The sequence below is a fragment of the Mustela putorius genome, unplaced genomic scaffold (genome assembly GCF_011764305.1).
Source record: "Mustela putorius furo isolate JIRA1106 unplaced genomic scaffold, ASM1176430v1.1 tig00000224_pilon_pilon_pilon, whole genome shotgun sequence".
NCBI lineage: Eukaryota > Metazoa > Chordata > Mammalia > Carnivora > Mustelidae > Mustela > Mustela putorius.
The window spans coordinates 17779266-17798701 of record NW_025421321.1 but is presented as its reverse complement, the minus strand read 5'-3'; the positions used below and the strand labels follow the sequence as shown (position 1 = coordinate 17798701).

Here is a 19436-nt window from a genome sequence, read left to right as displayed (position 1 = left end):
TGCCCCAAGGCATAAGTGTTTGCCAAAGTGATTTAAAACAGAAACTTAGATTCATTCAGAATAAAACTGTTTGATTTTCCTGTTAGAACTTAGGTATTTTAGGTTACACATTTTATATTATAAAGAATTCACATGATTATAGGTATTCATACAAAACTCTTGTAATTTGTAGTTAGCATTTAGAGCATTTCTCAACCTGTTACCTTATGTATATACTGTGAAATTTGATACAATGACTCAAAAGTTAGGAAATTCAGTTTTAAAATGTTTTATTTCAGTTTATAAAAAAAAGTATTATGTACAAGACTCAAAGTAAATAGAAAGGCAGCTTTCAATCACAAATGGATGAGACAGTAGTCATTCAAACTCTACTGTGGAAGCATATTTAAGGCACACACCTCAATGTTAGGCATAAATAATTTTAACTATGCAGTCCAAGTTCTGGGTTTTATATCACATCTGCAAATATAAGACCCTGTGGTCAAATTTTAAGATTGGTAAAGTCAATCTGAAACTGCTTATATACTGAGTACAGGCTTTACTATTACAAATACAAGATGTTAACTAACAGAATAGCAGTCCTCAAAGATCTTTGTCCCATGCTTGTACACCAGCAATCTGCTAATTTCCCTTCTTGTAGTTACTCTTCAAATTGTAGTCCTTATGCATTGAGTTCCCTATGCATCTCACCCATCTCCTTTATCTGAAATAGAAGAGAAAAAAATTTTAGGTAATTTTCCAACTTTTGTTCATCCTGAAAAGTTATTAAAAAAGAGGAAAGCAAGATGAATTATTCAATTTATGAGCCGTATTTGGAAAAACTAAAAAATGTACTACAAGAAAGCACACACTGAATGCATGACCCAAAGAATTTGGAGGTACGATGGCCAAAGTGACAGGGAAGTAGCAGGTGAGCTAGATCTGTAAGAACGGATATGGGCTTTATTAAATGTATGCCGTTTTTACATCCAGTAAGAATCAATGTATTTTCTATGATCAATCTTTTAATTTTATAGATGAGGACATGGAGTTCAGAATTAGGTGACTTGTACCAGACCACATAGTTAGTTATATAGGCAGAGCTGAGACAAGATGATGGAAACTACCACTGCTGGCAAACATTCTACCATGTGGCATGCATGGAACCAATACTTTATACCAACTACTTTGTTTAATCCTTACAATAGGTCTGTAGTATCATCCCCAGTTTATAGATAAGGAAACATGGAGGCTTAAAGAAGTTAAATAACTTGCCTGCCCAGCTAACAAGTGGTCAGACTCACATCTGTATTACCATACTATAATACACTGTCATTCCACCTTTCTGTTATGCTTCAGTTCAGGAAGTCTGTCCCCTAGACTTGTGGTCACTAAACCAGGTAAGCCAGATGATCAACTATGATATGGGAAAAAAAGTTACAACTTTCTAGTTCTACTGGATTGTTTTCAGTATTCTTTTACATTTCTGTGTTTCTTGGGAAGATATTAGTAAAAAGCACATATACAAGTATAAATAAATGCATAAATATGCAAAATGGTGGATATACTGAAAATGGTATTGACAGGGCTTAAGAACAAGTGTGTTTCACATCCAGTTCCAAGTGACTGACATACTGATGATCTGACAGTCTGTTTCCACAATAAAGTACATGACTAGTTAGCATGCAACTGCTCCAGTAGGACATAAACCAAGGTCTTTTTTAATGATTATTTCACTGGCATAGACAGTAAATCAGGTCATCAGTCACAAGGAGCTTCTCCAACATGAATTCATAGAGTATGCCTCAAAGATTCCACTAAAAGCTAACACTTCAACAAACAAAAATGTAGGCTTCCTATCCACTCCTCTGAGGCAAAACTCAGTACTAGCTGGTCTGCTGTGGAACTCATGCAAGAGAATGTAAGCATGGGGCGCCTGGGTGGCTCAGATGGCTAAGGGTCTGCCTTCAGCGCAGATCATGATCTCAGGCTCCTGAACCCGCATCCTTTCTCCCCATCAGCAGGGAGTCTGTGTGCCCCTCTGCCCACTTATGCTTGCTCTCTCAATAAATAAAATCTTTAAAAAAAAAGCGGGGGGGGGGGGATGTAAATAATGAAGCACTGACAGACAGTGGCTAACCCTAAGGACTATACTATAAAGGCGCACCAGCATAACTGAGTCCTATCAATGTCTAGAAAGGTACGGTGATTATCAGGAATAGGAAATTTTAAAAGGGGCTCTTTATATAAAGTAATCCATTTACCTCAGCCTTCTCATACTTTGCCATTCTGTTCTTTCTGGAAATAACCTAAATGGAAAAAAAATGATTACTATTTAAGGACTGCTATCCAAAGAGAAAGTTGATCTAAATTAACACATAAATGCTTTTTCATGGATACAATTCATATCTGAATAAATCTAACTTAAAAAATCTATCCACAGACATTATTTCTTAAATTAAAATTTCCCTACGAAACTAAAAGAAAAAAAAAGCCTACACTTATCATGAGGTACACTATGTACAGAATTGCTGTATCATCATGTTGTACACCTGAAACTAATGTAACACTGAATATTTTATTTAAAAAAAAAAAAATCGAAAAAAGTTTCAAGACCTCTTTCCCCACAAACCAGAATCTTTTGGAACAACAAAAGGCCTAGCACAACCAGTAAAACCAAAAAACTGCACTGAGAAAACTATGAATAATCTTTAATAAAATCTAACTGCCTGGTAAGCAACTTTGCATTTTCTGTTCCATCTTTATACAAATATATACAAAAATACATGTGCATGAGTTCTGGGGAAGGGGAGGCAGTCTAAAAAAATGGGATCATACAGTATCATTTCTCTCTTTGCACAGCCTGTATAATCACTGGAACTTTTCCAGATTAAAACTATAAATTATACTAATTTTTTAATCAACTTTATTCCATACCATGGATATTCCATAATCTACTCATCAGTTCTCCTACAAATGTACATATAAATCATTTCCAGATTGATCCTTAATAGCAACACTATAATACATAGCCCTGACCATGCTTCCTATGAACCTGTGCTTTTGTTTCTGCAGGACAATTTGATTTCTAGGATTCTCTCATGTGTTTATTTCCCACCTGGATTTCTTCTGTAAATCCTCTATCCAGGCTTTTTACTATTCTTTAAACTCATTATATGTTATGCTTAACAACCTTTTTCATTTTACGCATCATGAAGATTTTCCCCCAGCCGATCATTGACATTTTTCACTTTCTAGTATCTTTGCCATACAAAATGTTTAATTTCAATTCAGTCAAATATGTGTCTTTTTGTTCATGGATTCCAGATTTCTCCCCTTACTTGCTTCCCTTTACCACTAGATTGTACACACATTTCCTAAATTAATTTTGAGAGTTGTTCTAATTTTTTAACACTTTGGACTATCATCCACCTGGAATTTGGGTTTGAAAATGAGTGCACTGCTCCATGATGTGCCTTTCACACAGGTGGGCAACATGGCCTGCCGTGGCCGGGGTGAAATAGGAACGCACATTTTTTTCCTTCCAGATGGAGAGCCAAGTGTAATTCCACTGAACCGAAAATCCACATTCCCACATATCCTCAAATCTATTTCTACATTCTGCTACGCTGTTAAGATTTGTAATGGTGGCGCACCCTTACATTTCTAGAGTAAACCCTGCTGTTATAGGTGGTGCTTCTACTGAAGCACTGCTAAATTCGATTTGCGAATCTTGTTTAGAATCGCTCTTCGAATTTACCACTTCCAATTCTTTCCATGGTAACTTTAACTGGGTTCTGTTGTTGCATTTCACTGAATGGTCTGGGAGTGTAGGGACTTTGCACTGATGCTAGCAGGACTGACTTGTGGACTGTTTGAACGAGACAACTGATGGACATTTGCTGCCCAACAGTCACATAACTGACCTGTGAGGGGCTTGGCTACAAGCTTTTCTCAGATTGGCATCCTTTCTTACTTTAGAAAGTGACTGCTTTATAAAAGAGGACCAGATGCAAGAGATTTGTTCACTATATGGAATTATAAAAAATGAAGCTTTTGTTTCATGAACATGTTCCAGAACACGCGTGTAGCTCTCTCAAGCTGTCACCTTTTCGTGAAAGAATATGCCCTTAAGAGAAAGTTGACTTGTTCTATACTCACCAGCACAACGATTCCAGCAATAACTGCTAAGCTCACGACCACAATGACAGCAATAATACCAGCTTGTAGACCCTGCATTGAAAATTCAGGTGGTTTTTCATCAACATAGTAAATTGCAGTTCGACCGGGTTCCAAATCCAATTGTTCCCCATTTATTCTCAGGTCCATTCTGTTGGAATGGAACAAGGATTCATCTTTAACCTGTATTGAGAAGGAAAGAAACAATTTAAAATATTTAAGAAAACGCACCATGGGGAGGCCTGGGTGGTTCAGTCATTAGGTATCTGCCTTTGGCTCAGGTCATGATCCTTGGGTCCTGGGATAGAGTTCCATATCTGGCTCACTGCTCAGCAGGAGCCTGCTTTTCCCTGCTTCTTCCCTTGCTTGTGCTCTCTGACAAATAAATAAAATCTTAAAAAAAAAGAAAGAAAGAAAGAAAAGAAAACCCACCACGGCCACATTACTTGTCAATTATACACCAAAAGAACTGCTGCCAAAGATTTTTGTAGTTTCAGTGATAACATTCTCATGTACTCAAACTTAAAAAAAACTTTATTGCGGGAAAATTTCCAACATATATGAAAGTAGAAAGAATAGTGTAACGACGCCCCGTTATCCCTATCATTCTGGATTCAACAATATAAACACGTGGCCAACCTTCTTCAACTCATTCGTCCTTCCATCCTTCCTCCCTCCCTCTCCCCCAGGCCAGTTGATTTTAAAGCAAATACCAGGTTTCATCAGAAAATGGCTCAATAGAATATATTAAAGTTTATTTTTTATAATAATAAAGTAGGAACAAATTATTTATCTTTTTAAAAAGACTTTAATTTATTTGACAGAGAGAGAGAGCAAGTAGGCAGAACTGCAGGCAGAGAAAGAGAGGGAGAAGTAGGCTCTCTGCTGAGCAGGGAGCACAGTGCAGGGCTTGATCCCAGGACCTTGGGATAATGACCTGAGCTGAAGGCAGCCACTTAGTCGACACCTGAGCCACCCAGGTGTTTGAAACAAATTATTATTATTATTTTTTAAAGATTTTACTTATTTATTTGACAGAGAGAGAGAGAGCACAAGTAAGCAGAGAGGCAGGCAGAGAGAGGGGGGGAAGCAGGCTCCCCACTGAGCAGAGAGCCTTATGTGGGGCTCGATCCCAGGACCCTGAGATCATGATCCAAGCTGAAGGAAGAGGCCTAACCCACTGAGCCACCCAGGCACCCCCAGAAACAAAATTATTTTAATCACACTAGTTCCACATCATTTCTTACTTAACTTCTTGTGCACGGACACCATAATGGGATATACACACAAACTAAGTAACTATCAAGGATGCAATAGGTCAGAATTATGAGAGAAAATATTCTAGGTAAAAGAATTTGAAAAAAAGGCATAAATATCCAACAGGTCAGAAAGGTGTGTGAGAAAGATGAATGGGTCAGATGAGGGCAAAGTTAATCATAGCATAAGAACCACAAGGACAAAGTTAATTGCAGCACAAGAACCACTCGGGGAACAGAGGGGTGGCTGATGTGTTAAATGGAGAAAAAGATGAAGGTCTTCAATCCATTGAGACATGACAGACAACATTCCATTTCTAAACACAGGAATAAAATGAAGATTATACTCACATCTTTTTCAAAATAGTAAGCCACATCAGCTATGTCCACATCACTCTGAGTTTTCTGAGATGAATTTTGCATCAGATCAATAGTGATAAGATCATTTTCATACTGCGGGAGAAATGAAAAATGCAAATCATTATCAATACAACCAAAATCATGCAAAAATATGTTTCAAAAATCTGTATATTCAGGGGACGCCTGGGTGGCTCAGTTGGTTAAGCAGCTGCCTTCGGCTCAGGTCATGATCCCAGCGCTCCTTGCTCGGCAGAGAGCCTGCTTCTCCCTCTGCCTCTGCCTGCCATTCTGTCTGCCTGTGCTTGCTCTCTCCCCTTGCTCTCTGATAAATAAATAAAATCTTTAAAAAAAAAATCTGTATATTCAGTTTTTTATTTTCTGTAATCCACACGTGTCAGTGTTCCTTTCCATTAGTAGGTAACTGTAATTCACAAATCTTTAGATTTTAAAATCTACCCAAGGGAAGTCAGCAATATTGGCGCCCGAACAGGGACCAGGGCCAGACCAGACCCGATCTGATCAGAAATAAAACAGGAGGGGCGCCTGGGTGGCTCAGTGGTTTGGGCTGCTGCCTTCAGCTCTGGTCATGATCTCAGGGTCCTGGGATCGAGCCCCGCATCGGGCTCCCTGCTCCGCGGGAAGCCTGCTTCCCTCTCTCTCTCTCTCTCTGCCTGCCTCTCTGCCTACTTGTGATCTCTGTCTGTCAAATAAATAAATAAAATCTTTAAAAAAAAAAAAAAAAAAAAAAAAAAGAAAATAAAACAGGAGAAGCAGCCCCAACGTGAGTTTTGCACGGCTGTGCCTTTTTCCCGCTTGTGAGTTGTGGGCAGTTATCACAGGGTATGGGTAATCTAGAGAGCACAAACGATTATCGCCCTTACGTGTGTTTATTGAGAAGGCTCCTGAAGGCGGGAGGAGCAAAAGTCAGCGAGGGCCAACTTACAGAGCTTTTCAAGGTAATTAAAGAACATTGCTCCTGGTTCCCTATATTAGGGACTTTAGATTTACAAACATGGGAAAAAGTAGGTCACGAGTTAAAACTTTCGTATATGAAAGGAAAGCAAATTCCAGTCACTATATGGCCTACTTGGACCCTCATTCGCTCCGTTTTCGAGCCTTTACAAACCCCTGATTTGGAGAACAATAACGTTCAGGAGAAACTAAAAAAGAGGAACCTGAACATGCCATCCAGGAGTAGAAAGAAACTATTAAGGCCACCAGAAAGGAATACAGAGAGGAGGAAACTCCTCCTCTTTCTCCTCCAGTAACAGAACAAAAGGTGCCCATGTCACTGTTGCCGTCAGCTCCGCCGTTCTGTAAGGCGGCACCCGTTAATGAAAAAGATGGAAAGTACATGCTATCGGCTGTTCAGAAAGGCCTCCTTGAAGCACAGCGAGCGGGAGACCTAGATGCCTTGCCTTTTAATTTCCCGGTTATTATTACAGAACATGTCGCTCCAGGACATGATCCTGACAACCCTAATGGTGTCTATGAGGCCAAGCATGAGCAATTTCCCTTCAAATTGTTGAAGGAACTAAAACAGGCAGTACAAAACTATGGAGCTAATTCTCCATTTACAATGGGAATTATTCAAGGCATCGCATAAGGCAATCAACTTATTCCGATGGATTGGTCATTGCTAGCAAGAACAGTTCTATCTCCAAGTGAGTTCTTGCAGTTCAAAACATGGTGGCAAGATCATGCAGAAATAGCAGCTGCCCATAATAGAGCTCATAACATTCCTATTTCCATGGAATAGCTCATGGGTCTTGGACCATGGGCCCAGGTTCAAGACCAGGTGTTAATGATCAAGCTATTGAGCAGCTCCAGCATTGCTGTTTCAGAGCATGGGAGAGAATAGAATCTAAGGGTTATGATAAGTGCTCTTCTTTTCAAAAAGTGGTACAGGGTCCAAGAGAGCCCTATACTGATTTTATCGCAAGATTACAAGAGGCTGTCAGAAGACAGATAAATAATCTTGAGGCTGTGGATACCATTATGCAACTGTTGGCTTATGAGAATGCTAATTCTGATTGTAAGAAGTTGCTAGCACCCTTTAAAGGCAAGGGAACATTGACAGATTATATTAAGCTATGTCAAGGAGAAGGAACAGAGACCTATAGAGCTGATTTGTTAGCTCAAGCAATGGCTGCTCTGACCATAGGGAAATTTAAAGGACAGTGTTTCAACTGTGGGCAAACAGGGCACAAACATTAATCTTACTTTTGGATATCAAAATAGGCCAATATGTATCGGCAATCATTCCAGCTGCCTTGTTCCTGGTGATCAGAGATGGTTGGTGGACCTTCCTACTAATAATTATTTGACTAAAGCTCAGTTACATTTACTCTCCATTAAAGGATTCCAAGCCTACAAATATCGGGGTCCTAGCTATAACGCAGCACCCCTTATTCCCAAATGCAAACCAGCACAGATGTGGTCAGATGAGAGAATTCGCCCTTTATGGAAGGATTGTAGAGCAGTTCACCCCAGTATTGTCATTAATGATTCCTATGGAATTGTATGGGACTGGTCCCCTAAGGGGATGGCAGTCACCAATTGCATTGGGGAACCCTGCTCCCCTCATGGGAAGTTAAAATGGCAAGTTTTTGATGATCCCATTTTACCGCAAACCTTAGCTTCAGGAGATGCACCTCTGGTGTGGCTTGGGCAAGGACTTTCTATGCCATCTCCTTTTGTTGATTATCATAAAAGTCGAAAGAATTTATGGAAGGTTACTACTGCTTTAAGTCACGTAAGAGTTTGGAATGGCTCTTACATTCATCAGTCCAATAATTATACATTTTCTTTTTTCCTCATGGATGAAGAATGGGTAAGAGCTTGTGTTAGAGATCCCTATGTTTTTGTTATTGGCAAAATGACTTTTATTCATAGTAATAGAGAAATAGACTGTCTAAACTGTAAGATGTTCACCTGTGTTGTTAAGAATGTTTATAAAGACAATTCTATCATTCTTTTAGCTAGAAGAAGAATAGGCATTTGGCTACCAGTGAAACACCACCGTGTTTGGTAAAATTCTCCCGACGTACATATACTTTTAACAGTATTGAAGAACTGGGTTCATAGAACAAAAAGATTTGTTGGGTTACTTATAACAGCTATTCTAGGAATTATAGCCATTACTGCTACAGCTACCACTGCAGGAATGGCCTTGCATCAAACTGTACAAACTACACAATTTGTACAGAAGTGGCACGAGAATGCTAGCAAGGCCTGGAATCAACAAACGTTCATAGATCAAAAACTAGATAAATGTGTCTCTGATTTAGAAACAGCCATGATATATATAGGAGATGATCTTCAGAATATAAAGCTTACACTTCATATTTTATGTGATTGGAATGTTTCTTCTTTCTGTGTTACTCCCCATGCGTATAATGAATCAGAAGTATCTTGGAGCAAAATTCGTCGACATATTACTAACCATTATGGTAATAATCTAACCTTAGATATTAAATAACTTCAAGATACGATCTCAAGTATTGCTCACTCATCATTACAATCTGTTCCAGGAATGAGTTCTACTCAAAGAATTAATGATATTCTGTCTGATCTAAACCCTTCTACTTGGATCACACAAACTGGTCTCGGTGTTGTAAGTGGATTGATTATTCTTTTTTTTTTTTTTTAAAGATTTTATTATTTATTTGACAGACAGAGATCACAAGCAGGCAGAGAGGCAGGTAGAGAGGCAGGCAGAGAGAGGGGAGGAAGCAGGCTCCCCGCCGAGCAGAGAGCCCGACGCGGGGCTCGATCCCAGGACTCTGAGATCATGACCTGAGCCGAAGGCAGCGGCTCAACCCACTGAGCCACCCAGGCGCCCCGGATTGATTATTCTTATTGTTGTAATCTTTTTATGCTTAGTCTTCAGAAGCACTCGAAAATCCCTCCAACGACTGAAAAATCAAGAAGCTGCAAAATCAGCTTTTCTACTTCTTCACAAACAAAAGGGGGGAGATGCTGCTGCCCCTCGGAACAATTTGTTACTTAAACTGTAACCCCTGGAGGATTTTACTAGTTGCCAAGCACATTTAGATATGGCCTTAAAAAATACTGATACTGACAACAGGTCTTTGGGGAGAAGGACGATGTACGACCGTGAAGCTGGGCAGCTGGGGATGCCCGGCTCGCTCAGGGTGGAAGGCTGCCCCTTCACAGAAGCCGGGCAGTGGGGAACGGCTGGCCCACCCAGGGCGGAAGGCCGCCTGCTTCAGGGAAGCCGAGCACACGGGAACGCCAGGTCAGCTCAGGGTGGAACGAAAACCCCCCCGAACGAAAACCACCTGCTGCCTGCTTCCCTTTTTTCGAAAACCACCTGCTGCCTGCTTCCCTTTTTTCGTTGTCGCTCCTTTCTCTTCCCAGAAGTGCTCCTTGTTAGTTAGATGAGTCCTTTGAATGTGCTTGTTTAACTATAAACTTTATCCTCCTTCTTGCTTGCCTGCAAGACGTGACTAATGTTTGACCTTCATCAATCCTTCTCTTGGCTATTGTTTTCTATCTAATAAAAGTGAGACTGTGGAGTTGCTCGTGGCAGCAGTCTTTTTCGACTGTTGTCTCCTGCTCCCAGTCTTTTGCAGCTGACTTGTTTGTGCCTAATTTTTCTCTCATCGCCGACTGGAAGCGGCAAATACAAATAAAGGTAAAAATGATGCGTATTTTGTTTTCAGAAGAGTATTTTCTTCCCTTGGAAAAAACTTAAAACAAGATATTAAAGTATCTTATTTGAGGACACCTGGGTGGGAGCTTGGTTCTCCCCCTTTTCTGCTTACCATTCCCCTTGCTTACAGCTCTCTGTCAAATAAATAATTAAATCTTTAAAAAAATTTTTTTTAAATAATGAAGTACCTTATTTGAAAAAAAAAAAAAATTTTTTTTTTTTTTAATCTGAGGGTGCCTGGCTGGCTCAGTCGGATAGAGCATGCAACTCTTGATCTCAGGGTCATGAGTTCAAGCCTCACACTGGTCAAAGAGCTTACTATAAAAACAAAACATATCTTATGTGGTTAGGACTACTTTAAAAATAAAATGCTAGGGATCCTGGGTGGCTCGGCTGGTTAAGCATCTACCTTTGGCTCAGCGCATGATCTCATAGTCTTGGGACAGAGCCCCACATTGGGCTCCCTGCTCAATGGGGAATCTGCTTCTCCCTCTGTGCTCACTGCGCACTCACTTTCTCAAATAAATAAAATCTTTAAAAAAATAAAATGCTTAAGAAACGCAATCGAAAATGCAATATGCATTTACCATGTTCTGCTTTTAAGGAGCAGAAAAGTATATTCCCTCCTGTCCTTAAAAATGACATCAATTTTGTCTTGAAAAAGTTCCATCACACCAGGGCACCTGGGTGGCTCAGTGGGTTAAAGCTTTTGCTTTCGGCTCAGGTCATGATCCCAGAGTCCTGAGATGGAGCCCTACATCAGGGTCTCTGCTCAGTAGGGATTCTGCTTCCACCACCCCCCTCTCTATTTGTGAGCTCTGTCAAATAAATAAATAAAATGTTTAAAAAAATAAAAAAGTTCCATCACATTATTCAAGTATTTTTCAACCAGAGATATTACATTTTCCTTAAAGATGAAACAGGTTTTCAAAGATTATGGAAGGAAAACAAGAAATTTGAATTATTAAGTGTCCTAGGTTTAAACGGTTCTTCAAATGCAGCTTAACCACTATCATAAGTCATACCCCAAGCACTCTATCTCACTAAGTCTCAGCTAAAGCTTTTACTAAAAACAAACATCTTACCAGAATATTTGTGATATATTTTGGATCCAGCTGATAACGAGTTGTGATTATCTCCTTAAGTGCACTGTAAATAATTAAAAAACTGTGTTATTAAAAAATGAATACTACGTAACATTAAGAAGCACCATTTTTTTTAAAGAAGCACTACTTTTTTTTTTTTAAGACTTTATTTATTTATTTGACAGAGAGAGATCACAAGTGGGGGCGGGGGGAAGCAGGCTCCCTGCTGAGAGGAGAGCCGGATGCAGGGCTCAATCCCAGGACCCTGAGATCATGACCTGAGCAGATGGCAGAGGCTTTAACCCACTGAGCTACCCAGGCGCTCCAAGAAGCACTACTTTTTAACTAAGCAGGTAGTTCAAGCTCTAGAACTGTCATTAATCAAACTTGTCTTAAAAATGTTATGCCTGGGGCACCTGGGTGGCTCAGTGGGTTAAAGCCTCTGCTTTCAGCTCAGGTCATGATCCCAGGGTCCTGGGATCGAGCCCCACATCGGGCTCACTGCTCAGCAGGGAGCCTGCTTCCCCCTCTCTCTCTGCCTGCCTCTCTGCGTACTTGTGATTTCTCTCTGTCAAATAAATAAATAAAATCTTAAAAAAAAAAAAATGTTATGCCAGGGGCACCTGGGTGGCTCAGTGGGTTAAGCCTCTGCCTTTGGCTCAGGTTATGATCTCGGGGTCCTGGGATTGAGCCCCATATCGGGCTCTCTGCTCAGCAGGGAGCCTGCTTCCTCCTCTCTCTCTGCCTGCCTCTCTGCATACTTATGATCTCTCTCTGTCAAATAAATAAATGAACAAAAATCTTACAAACAAAACAAAACAAAACATCCCGTTATGCCATTTTGCAACTAACAGTGATGCTAAAACTGCCGAGTTATAGTTTGATAAGAAACTATATTTTATTTAGGGCTCCTGGGTGGCTCAGTTGGTTAAGCAACTGCCTTCAGCTCCTGTCACAATCCTGGAGTGCTGGGATCAAGTCCCACATTGGGCTCCCCGCTGTGCAGGGAGTCTGCTTCTCCCACTGACCTATCTCTCTCGCCCTCTCTCTCTCAAATAAATAAATAAAATCTTAAAAAAAAAAAAAAAGAAAAAAGAAAAACAGGATATTTAAACAGGATCCTAGTTCTGCTCACAGATTATAATTATTAATTACAAAGAGGTGAGGCACCTTGGTGGCTCGGTTCAACGTCTGCCCTCAGCTCAGGTCATGATCCCAGGGTCCTGGGATTAACCTGTGTCAGGTTCCCTGTTCTGCAGGGTGTCTGCTTCTCCCTGTGCCCCTCTCCCTGCTTGTGCACACTCTTTCTCTCTTTCAAATAAATATAATCTTTTTTAAAAATTAAAAAAAAATTATTACAAAGAAGTAACCAGTAGCTCTACATTACAAACCTGATAGATACCTCCTTAACCACAGTTAACATCACTAATAAAGAAACAAGAAGACATCATGTGCTTCCTGATGTGAAGTACTAAGAAGGACACACGATCACTTAACGAAGTTTTTCTGTCAAAAATGCTTAGCCTGGATTTAATTATGAGGAAACATCAGGTAAATCCAAATCTGAGGGACAGCCTATGAAATCATCTGCCTATACTCTTCAACAGTATCAACACCATGAAGAGGTGAAGGACTAAGAAAGGCCAAGACCGTGTTCCATATTAAAAGAGACTAAAGCATCACAACAACTAAATCCATAACATGATCTTAGATTGGGTTCTGGATGAAAGTGGGAAAAAATTACCATCAAGATCAATGTTGGGGAAAATGACGCAATATGGTATAACATTAAATCTCCTGAATCTGGTAACTGTAGAGTGGTTATATAACAGAATGCCTTCTGGGGAGCCTGGCTGGCTGAGTTGGTAGAGCATGCGACTCTTATCTTGGGGTTGTGAGTTCAAGTCCCACATTGGGCTTAGAGATTACAAGAAAGAGAAAGAAAGAAAAGAAAAAAAAGAGTGTCTTTTATTCCTAAGGAAAGATACACTGAAGCATTTAGCTATAAAGGGACAAGTCTACAACTTGTTCTCAGAGGATTCTGGGAAAAAAATATTAATACATGTTTAGGGAGATATACAAAATACACATCAACATAAAAAGAAAATGGGGCAAAATGTTCATTGATGACTCTGAGTGGAGAGTACCTTAGGAATCTGTACTATTCTTGCAACTCTATTTCAAAATAAGGTTAAAAACATTATAGTATACTATTATTTTTTCATAAACACAAAGAAGTATAAGACTTGTTTTAGTTTCTCTAATGGCTTAGAATGAAAACCTGAATACCACCTGTGCAAATATAATGCACCTAACAGTACGTACGTTCTCAAACTTTCTATATCATAAGGTGTTTCTCTTGTTTTGTGCTTCAGTTCAATGATGATCCAGCTGTAAGGTAAAAATACAGTATTTTATGACTATAACAACTCAGCCTTTTATAGTATTTTCCTAATAAGCTAACAGCAAAATTCCCAAGTGGAATTCCAGTACAATCAACAAAAAAAGATTCATGCAATAGGTTTGCCCTTCATTTCTTCCTTGGCCCCCACACATTGCTCATAAAGCACTCATCCAGGAGAAAACACCCTTTTGAACACATCAACTCTGGCTTTGGGCCACCATATTCAAGGTCATGTAAAGTCAAGGCTTAGCCGGTCATGCTAGGTCACATTCATGGGAAGAGACAAAAAGGCACCGAGAGAAAGAGAAAAGTGACCATGAGGCTCCAGAAGACTAAAGGAGAGAGTGCCTTTCTAGGTGTGGATGACTTTCCAGCTCTAGCCACTTTTAATAAAGCCTCTTTTGTTTAAGCTAGCTTGAGTGTGGTTCTGTTCCTTTTTACTGTATAAAATAAATTCTATTAATTTTTATTTAAATTCTAGTTCATTAACACACAGCGCAACACTGGTTTTAGGGGCAACCATATCTCGTTTCAAAACACAATAAATGAGTAAATATATAAACAACTTAAGCTTTTCACATACACTAACACTAATTGAACTTTCAAATCTGAGAGGTGTTATGGAAAAAGAGGAAAACCATGTGTTTAGTATACTACCACAAGGAAAATTTTTTAAATAAGAAAAACATATTGCTAGTGAAGGGTCTATAACAAACTGGTGACATCAGTTCTGTGGAGGTAAACTGGGTAGTTGGGGGAGGGGTTGAGATAAAATGGAAACTGCACTGTATACATACCCTTTCCTCTTTTGAATTCTAAACCACCAAGTCATATTACATATTCAAAAATAAATTTACTTAAACAAATCTGAAAAGTATGAAAACAAGAATATGAGAGCCCGACTCACTAGGTCCGCACTCGTTCGGAGCAGGATATTTCCTCCTCATTATCTTTATCTGTTCTTCGGACCCCTGCAGTGTTCACACACCAGCACGTGGTGGTGCCATTGCACTGCTTGGCTTTAAAGAGCCCCTTCTCGTCACAGTCAGGATCATAGAGCCCATCATTATTCTGGAAAGCCCCCTCAGGTCTCACTCTTCTCCCAGACTTTGAGCTGGTCATTTCCGCCTTCATCACCAAACATTTGGTTGCCACTGTAAAGAAACTTTAATGTCACACTGAAAAGGAACTGCAGTTTTATGCTTAAGGAAAAAAAATTTAATTTGGGGTGCCTGGGTGGCTCAGTCATTATGCATATGCCTAGAGCCCAGCATTCGGCTCCTTGCTCAGTGGGAGGCCTACCTCTCCCTCTCCCACTCCTCATCCCTGCTTGTATTCCCTCTTTCTCTCTGTCAAATATATAAAATCTTAAAAAAATTGAACTCCAAACTCCCAGAGCCAAAGATTATTGCCGACTTACATGTTCCTATGTCCACTTTTAAAATTTTAAGACGCTTCAGCTACGAGATGATTTTGACAAAATAATATGATTCAAATTTGAGCCCCCAAAATGCTTCTTGACTTGAGATACATAAATTTTAAAAGGCTAGGTCAAAATACAATTTAAAGGCAATGATGATATTTTACTCACGTTTTGAGCAAATGACGGAATTTTGTGCACCAAGCGAAGTACACTCACACTGACCGTGTGCGTTCAAAGAGCAGTTTGTGGTCAGTTTATAGTTTTCACAGACACATGCTAGATAAATTAAAAAAACAAAATCCCTTTTTACAATGTGAATCCGACTATGAACTCTGGTGTCTCAGCTAAATTACACTCTAACAATAATGCCTAAGTTACAGAGCCACAAAGCCTTAAAATGTTTTATTTTTCAGCTGTAATTTGAGTGGCTGATACTGTGGTGAATGGTTTGTATATATATATATTCTACAGGAACATAGTCTAATTTGCATGCATTCCCATCTCGATTTTTTTAAGCCAAGAATATAGCCTTCCAAAAATCAGATTCAGCTCTGTCTCCATGATGACACTCCAGTCTCAGATCCTTCCGTCCCCAGGTACTGCTAGACAAACCCTTGCCTGTTAGCTACTGACTCTTCCTGAAAATCAACAGTTACAATTCTGAGATCTGGAATAACTCACATTTCCTCCCTCCTCTCAGCCCGTTTCCTTAAAAAGAGATGCTTGCTTTTGAGCTTAATGGTAACACGGCCAACCCTTGGACAATTTTGTGTCTTGGAAAAATTATACTTTCACATGCACTTGGGGGCACTTTTGTTTGTGGCCTTCCTAACCAAATTAAATCCTAGTACCCAACTTCAAAAGTGATATTACACAGCTTACCTTAGATAGTAATGCCAGTTTAATAGTTATCTTTGGGCACCTGGGTGGCTCAGTTGGTTAAAGCAACTGCTTTCTGCTGGGGTCATGGTCCCAGAATCCTGGGATCGAGAGTCCCACCCAACATCAGGCTCCCAGCTCAGGGGGAAGTCTACTTCTCCCTCTCCCTCTGCCCCTCCATCTGCTCCTTCTCTCTCTCTCTCTCAAATAAATAAAATCTTTAAAAAAAAAAAAAAGGTTTTATCTTTAACTACCTCAAAAGTTCGTTTTAACTTCAAAATGGCAAGTCCCCCTAATTCATTCTAATTGTTAGCTAAGAGAACACAATAACAACAAAAACCAATGTGACAAACCAAAGAATTTTTATCCTGCTTCATATGTCAAGTTGGCTTTAGTTATTCCCTGTTTAAGTTATAATTAATATGAACCACCTATATAATCCGTCCAGCACTAACCTCAGTATTGGGATCACAAAAGGAGACAGTGGCTGTCCTCAGGGAGTTAAAACCTTATGCAGCACTTTAATGTATAGAGGCTCAAAAGCCACCTTTTCATGTCCAAGGGATGTGAAATTTAAAACAGACCAACCAGATATAGATTTTTCTGAACCTAGAGCAACTACCATCACTTTAAAGCAATTTAAGATTAAGTACTTAGACCTGGACTGGAGCTAGAGAAACAGGAGTTGATTACACGCATTATTTTGAAAGTGTAATGAATTAGACCCATGCTCTGTTGGTGAAGGTTTCCTTTCCAGAAAGCTCTGGCCAATTGCCACTCTATCTCTGGCCACCGTCACACACACACACACACACACACACACACACACACACACACAAAAGTCAAGAGATGGCAGACAAGATGTTTATTCCAAACTAAGAAAACCGTGATCAAACCACATGTCCATTATGGGGATAGGAGCGCGGCGACCTTCCACACCAGAGATTGTCCCGTCACCACTTACACTGTGGTTTCCAAGACTAAAAGAAACGGAAAACTCTAGATGTTATGTGGGACTAAAAACACATATACGCACACAAGATATAGAACTGTGTTTCCGTCTAGGGCAATGTTTACAGCAATGTCTAAAAGAAAAACATACTGGAATTGATAATGGGATTCTCTTCAAGTGCTGGGATTGTGGGCTTGTTTTGGTTTTGGCTTTTACTCTTTACACATACCGGTATTTCTGGGTTCCCTACAGTAAACTTGACATTACCTACAACATGCTTAAAAAAGGGGAAACACCCCCACTCACACGACAGGTTGTGAAGGCCCAGGACTAGCCTCCGCGCGCAGGTGCGTAGCGGCCCCGGCGGCCTCCCTGCAGCCACCTGTCCCGCCTTCGAGACCCACATCCGGGGCCAACCACAGGTGCGGAGGGGCGGGGCGGGCCAGCAGGGGGGTCGCCGCCAACTCCCGCTCCTGGCGCCTGCTAGTTTCCGCCCGCTAGGACCCCAAGCGTGCGCCCAGGCCGGCGGAGGTAGGCGCGCACAGACGGCGCCGGAAAGTCCCTGGACATGGCCACTCGGTTCCCTGCCTGCCCCGCGCCCCTGCTCCGGGCCACCTTCTTGGAGAGCGGTGCAAAGCGGCGAAATGTGGCGGCTCCCTCGCGGCCGTGCGAGCGGGCGCCTTCCCGCCGCCTCCCGCGCGCAGAGAGGCCTGGGCTGGGGCAGCCCCGCGCGGTCCGTTCCAGACGGGCAGGCGCGGCCGGCCGCCCCTTCACCACCATCTCCGCCTCGGATGCCGAGGAGCGTCCCCGCCCGGCCCAAGCCCAGAGCTCTGCTCCTTACCTTTCTGAGCCACGGCCACCGCCACGGTGGCCGCCGCCAACAGAAGCCCGAACGCGAGGACCTGGGGACGCGCCATACTGCGCGCGCGTCGTCGAGAGGGGTGCGAGGCGGGCTGGGGGCTCGCGGGAAGGCGCGCGGAGGGAGCGGGGCGCCGGGAGCCCACTGGCAGGCCGGGGACGCGCGGGACCGCGTCGGAAGTACCGCGGCCAGGTGGTGCCGGGAGGACGGTGCGAGCTCGCCGAGGGACTGCGCACTCTGCAGACGCGGCGGGGCGGAGCAAACCTGCCCGACCTGGCGGCCCCGCCTCCGGGGCCCGGCCCCAGGCTGCTCACCTCCGCCCGCCGGTCCCCGCGGTGAGTCACCGCCTGGGGACGGGCGGGCGGGCGGGAGCAAGCGCTCCTCCCCCACACCCGGCGCGGCCGTTGGGGCGCCACCCCTCCCCAGGTGTGAGCGAGCGGCGCCCAGCCCCGCGCGGCCGGCAGGTGCTTCCTCCTGCGGCAGCCCGTGGGGGCTGGAAGGACGGTGGGCTGCGACTGTGACGGTTGGCAAGGACCGTTGGTGGCCACGGAGAAAAACGGAGTCTTCCTTTTACCAGAGGAAGCACGACGTTGCACCTTGAAGAAATGGGGCCCCAAGGAAAGAGAGGTCTGGGAAGAGGAAGGTGGTAGCTGAAATGGAGGAATACAAAGGGAAGCGGGAATACCATCCCAACCACAATAAAAAAAAAAGTCGACCTTTGAGCTTCACCTGGCGGCCATACTCCTTTGAAACTAGAAAAGAGAACTCTTCCTGGCTTCCGGGGTGTGTGTGGGGGGGTGACAAATTCATGTTCTTTATAATTCTCATTCTTTTACCGTTTTTATAAGCACTTTTAGCACTTGAAGATGTAAGAAAAGATGTTCCCATAGAGCCAACTGATGAGAAGTGAGATGATTACGGCTTCGATTAATATCGCGGAGCAATGTTGATGAATCTTTTGAAGTAGATATGATGGACAGTCATTTGTTTAAGTGCAAATGAATTCAAATTACGACATGCTATTATTACGGTCTTAAAAATTGAAATGCCTCGAGGCTTTCTAAGTATTGTTTTAATGTTATTTTGACTAGCTGTAATAGGATAGCTGTTTTAAAAGGCTTTCTTCCCAGTTTTAGAGTTCAAAAGAGGAAAGATGGAAAAGCAATTTTAAGATTCAACTAAATTCGATTAATATTTACAAGTGTATATCAAGTAAATTATGAGGAATAATTATTGAGCAATAATGTAAGTTGTAGTCCTGTTGCCAGTTGATTAATGTAAATAGTCCCATTACAGTGAGTACCTGTAAAATTTGAGTTTTACGTGGACATTAAATAAGCTGTTTAACTACTTAATGGTTAACTTTATTAAGAAAATCCTGT

The 19436-nt window shown here is 41.7% G+C and overlaps 1 protein-coding gene across 1 annotated transcript; it reads right to left on the bottom strand.

The window, feature by feature from the left end:
- Nucleotides 1-252: 252 nt before the first annotated feature.
- Nucleotides 253-18319, bottom strand: EPCAM (epithelial cell adhesion molecule). The gene is made up of 9 exons (XM_045077807.1): nt 18037-18319; nt 15533-15640; nt 14849-15095; nt 13863-13928; nt 11538-11601; nt 5766-5867; nt 4141-4341; nt 2244-2288; nt 253-703 (listed from the first exon to the last, which is right to left on the bottom strand). Exons 1-9 carry the CDS (start codon nt 18110-18112, stop codon nt 662-664), a joined length of 951 nt encoding a protein of 316 aa, XP_044933742.1. The 5' UTR covers nt 18113-18319; the 3' UTR covers nt 253-661.
- Between the last annotated feature and the right edge of the window lie 1117 nt (nt 18320-19436).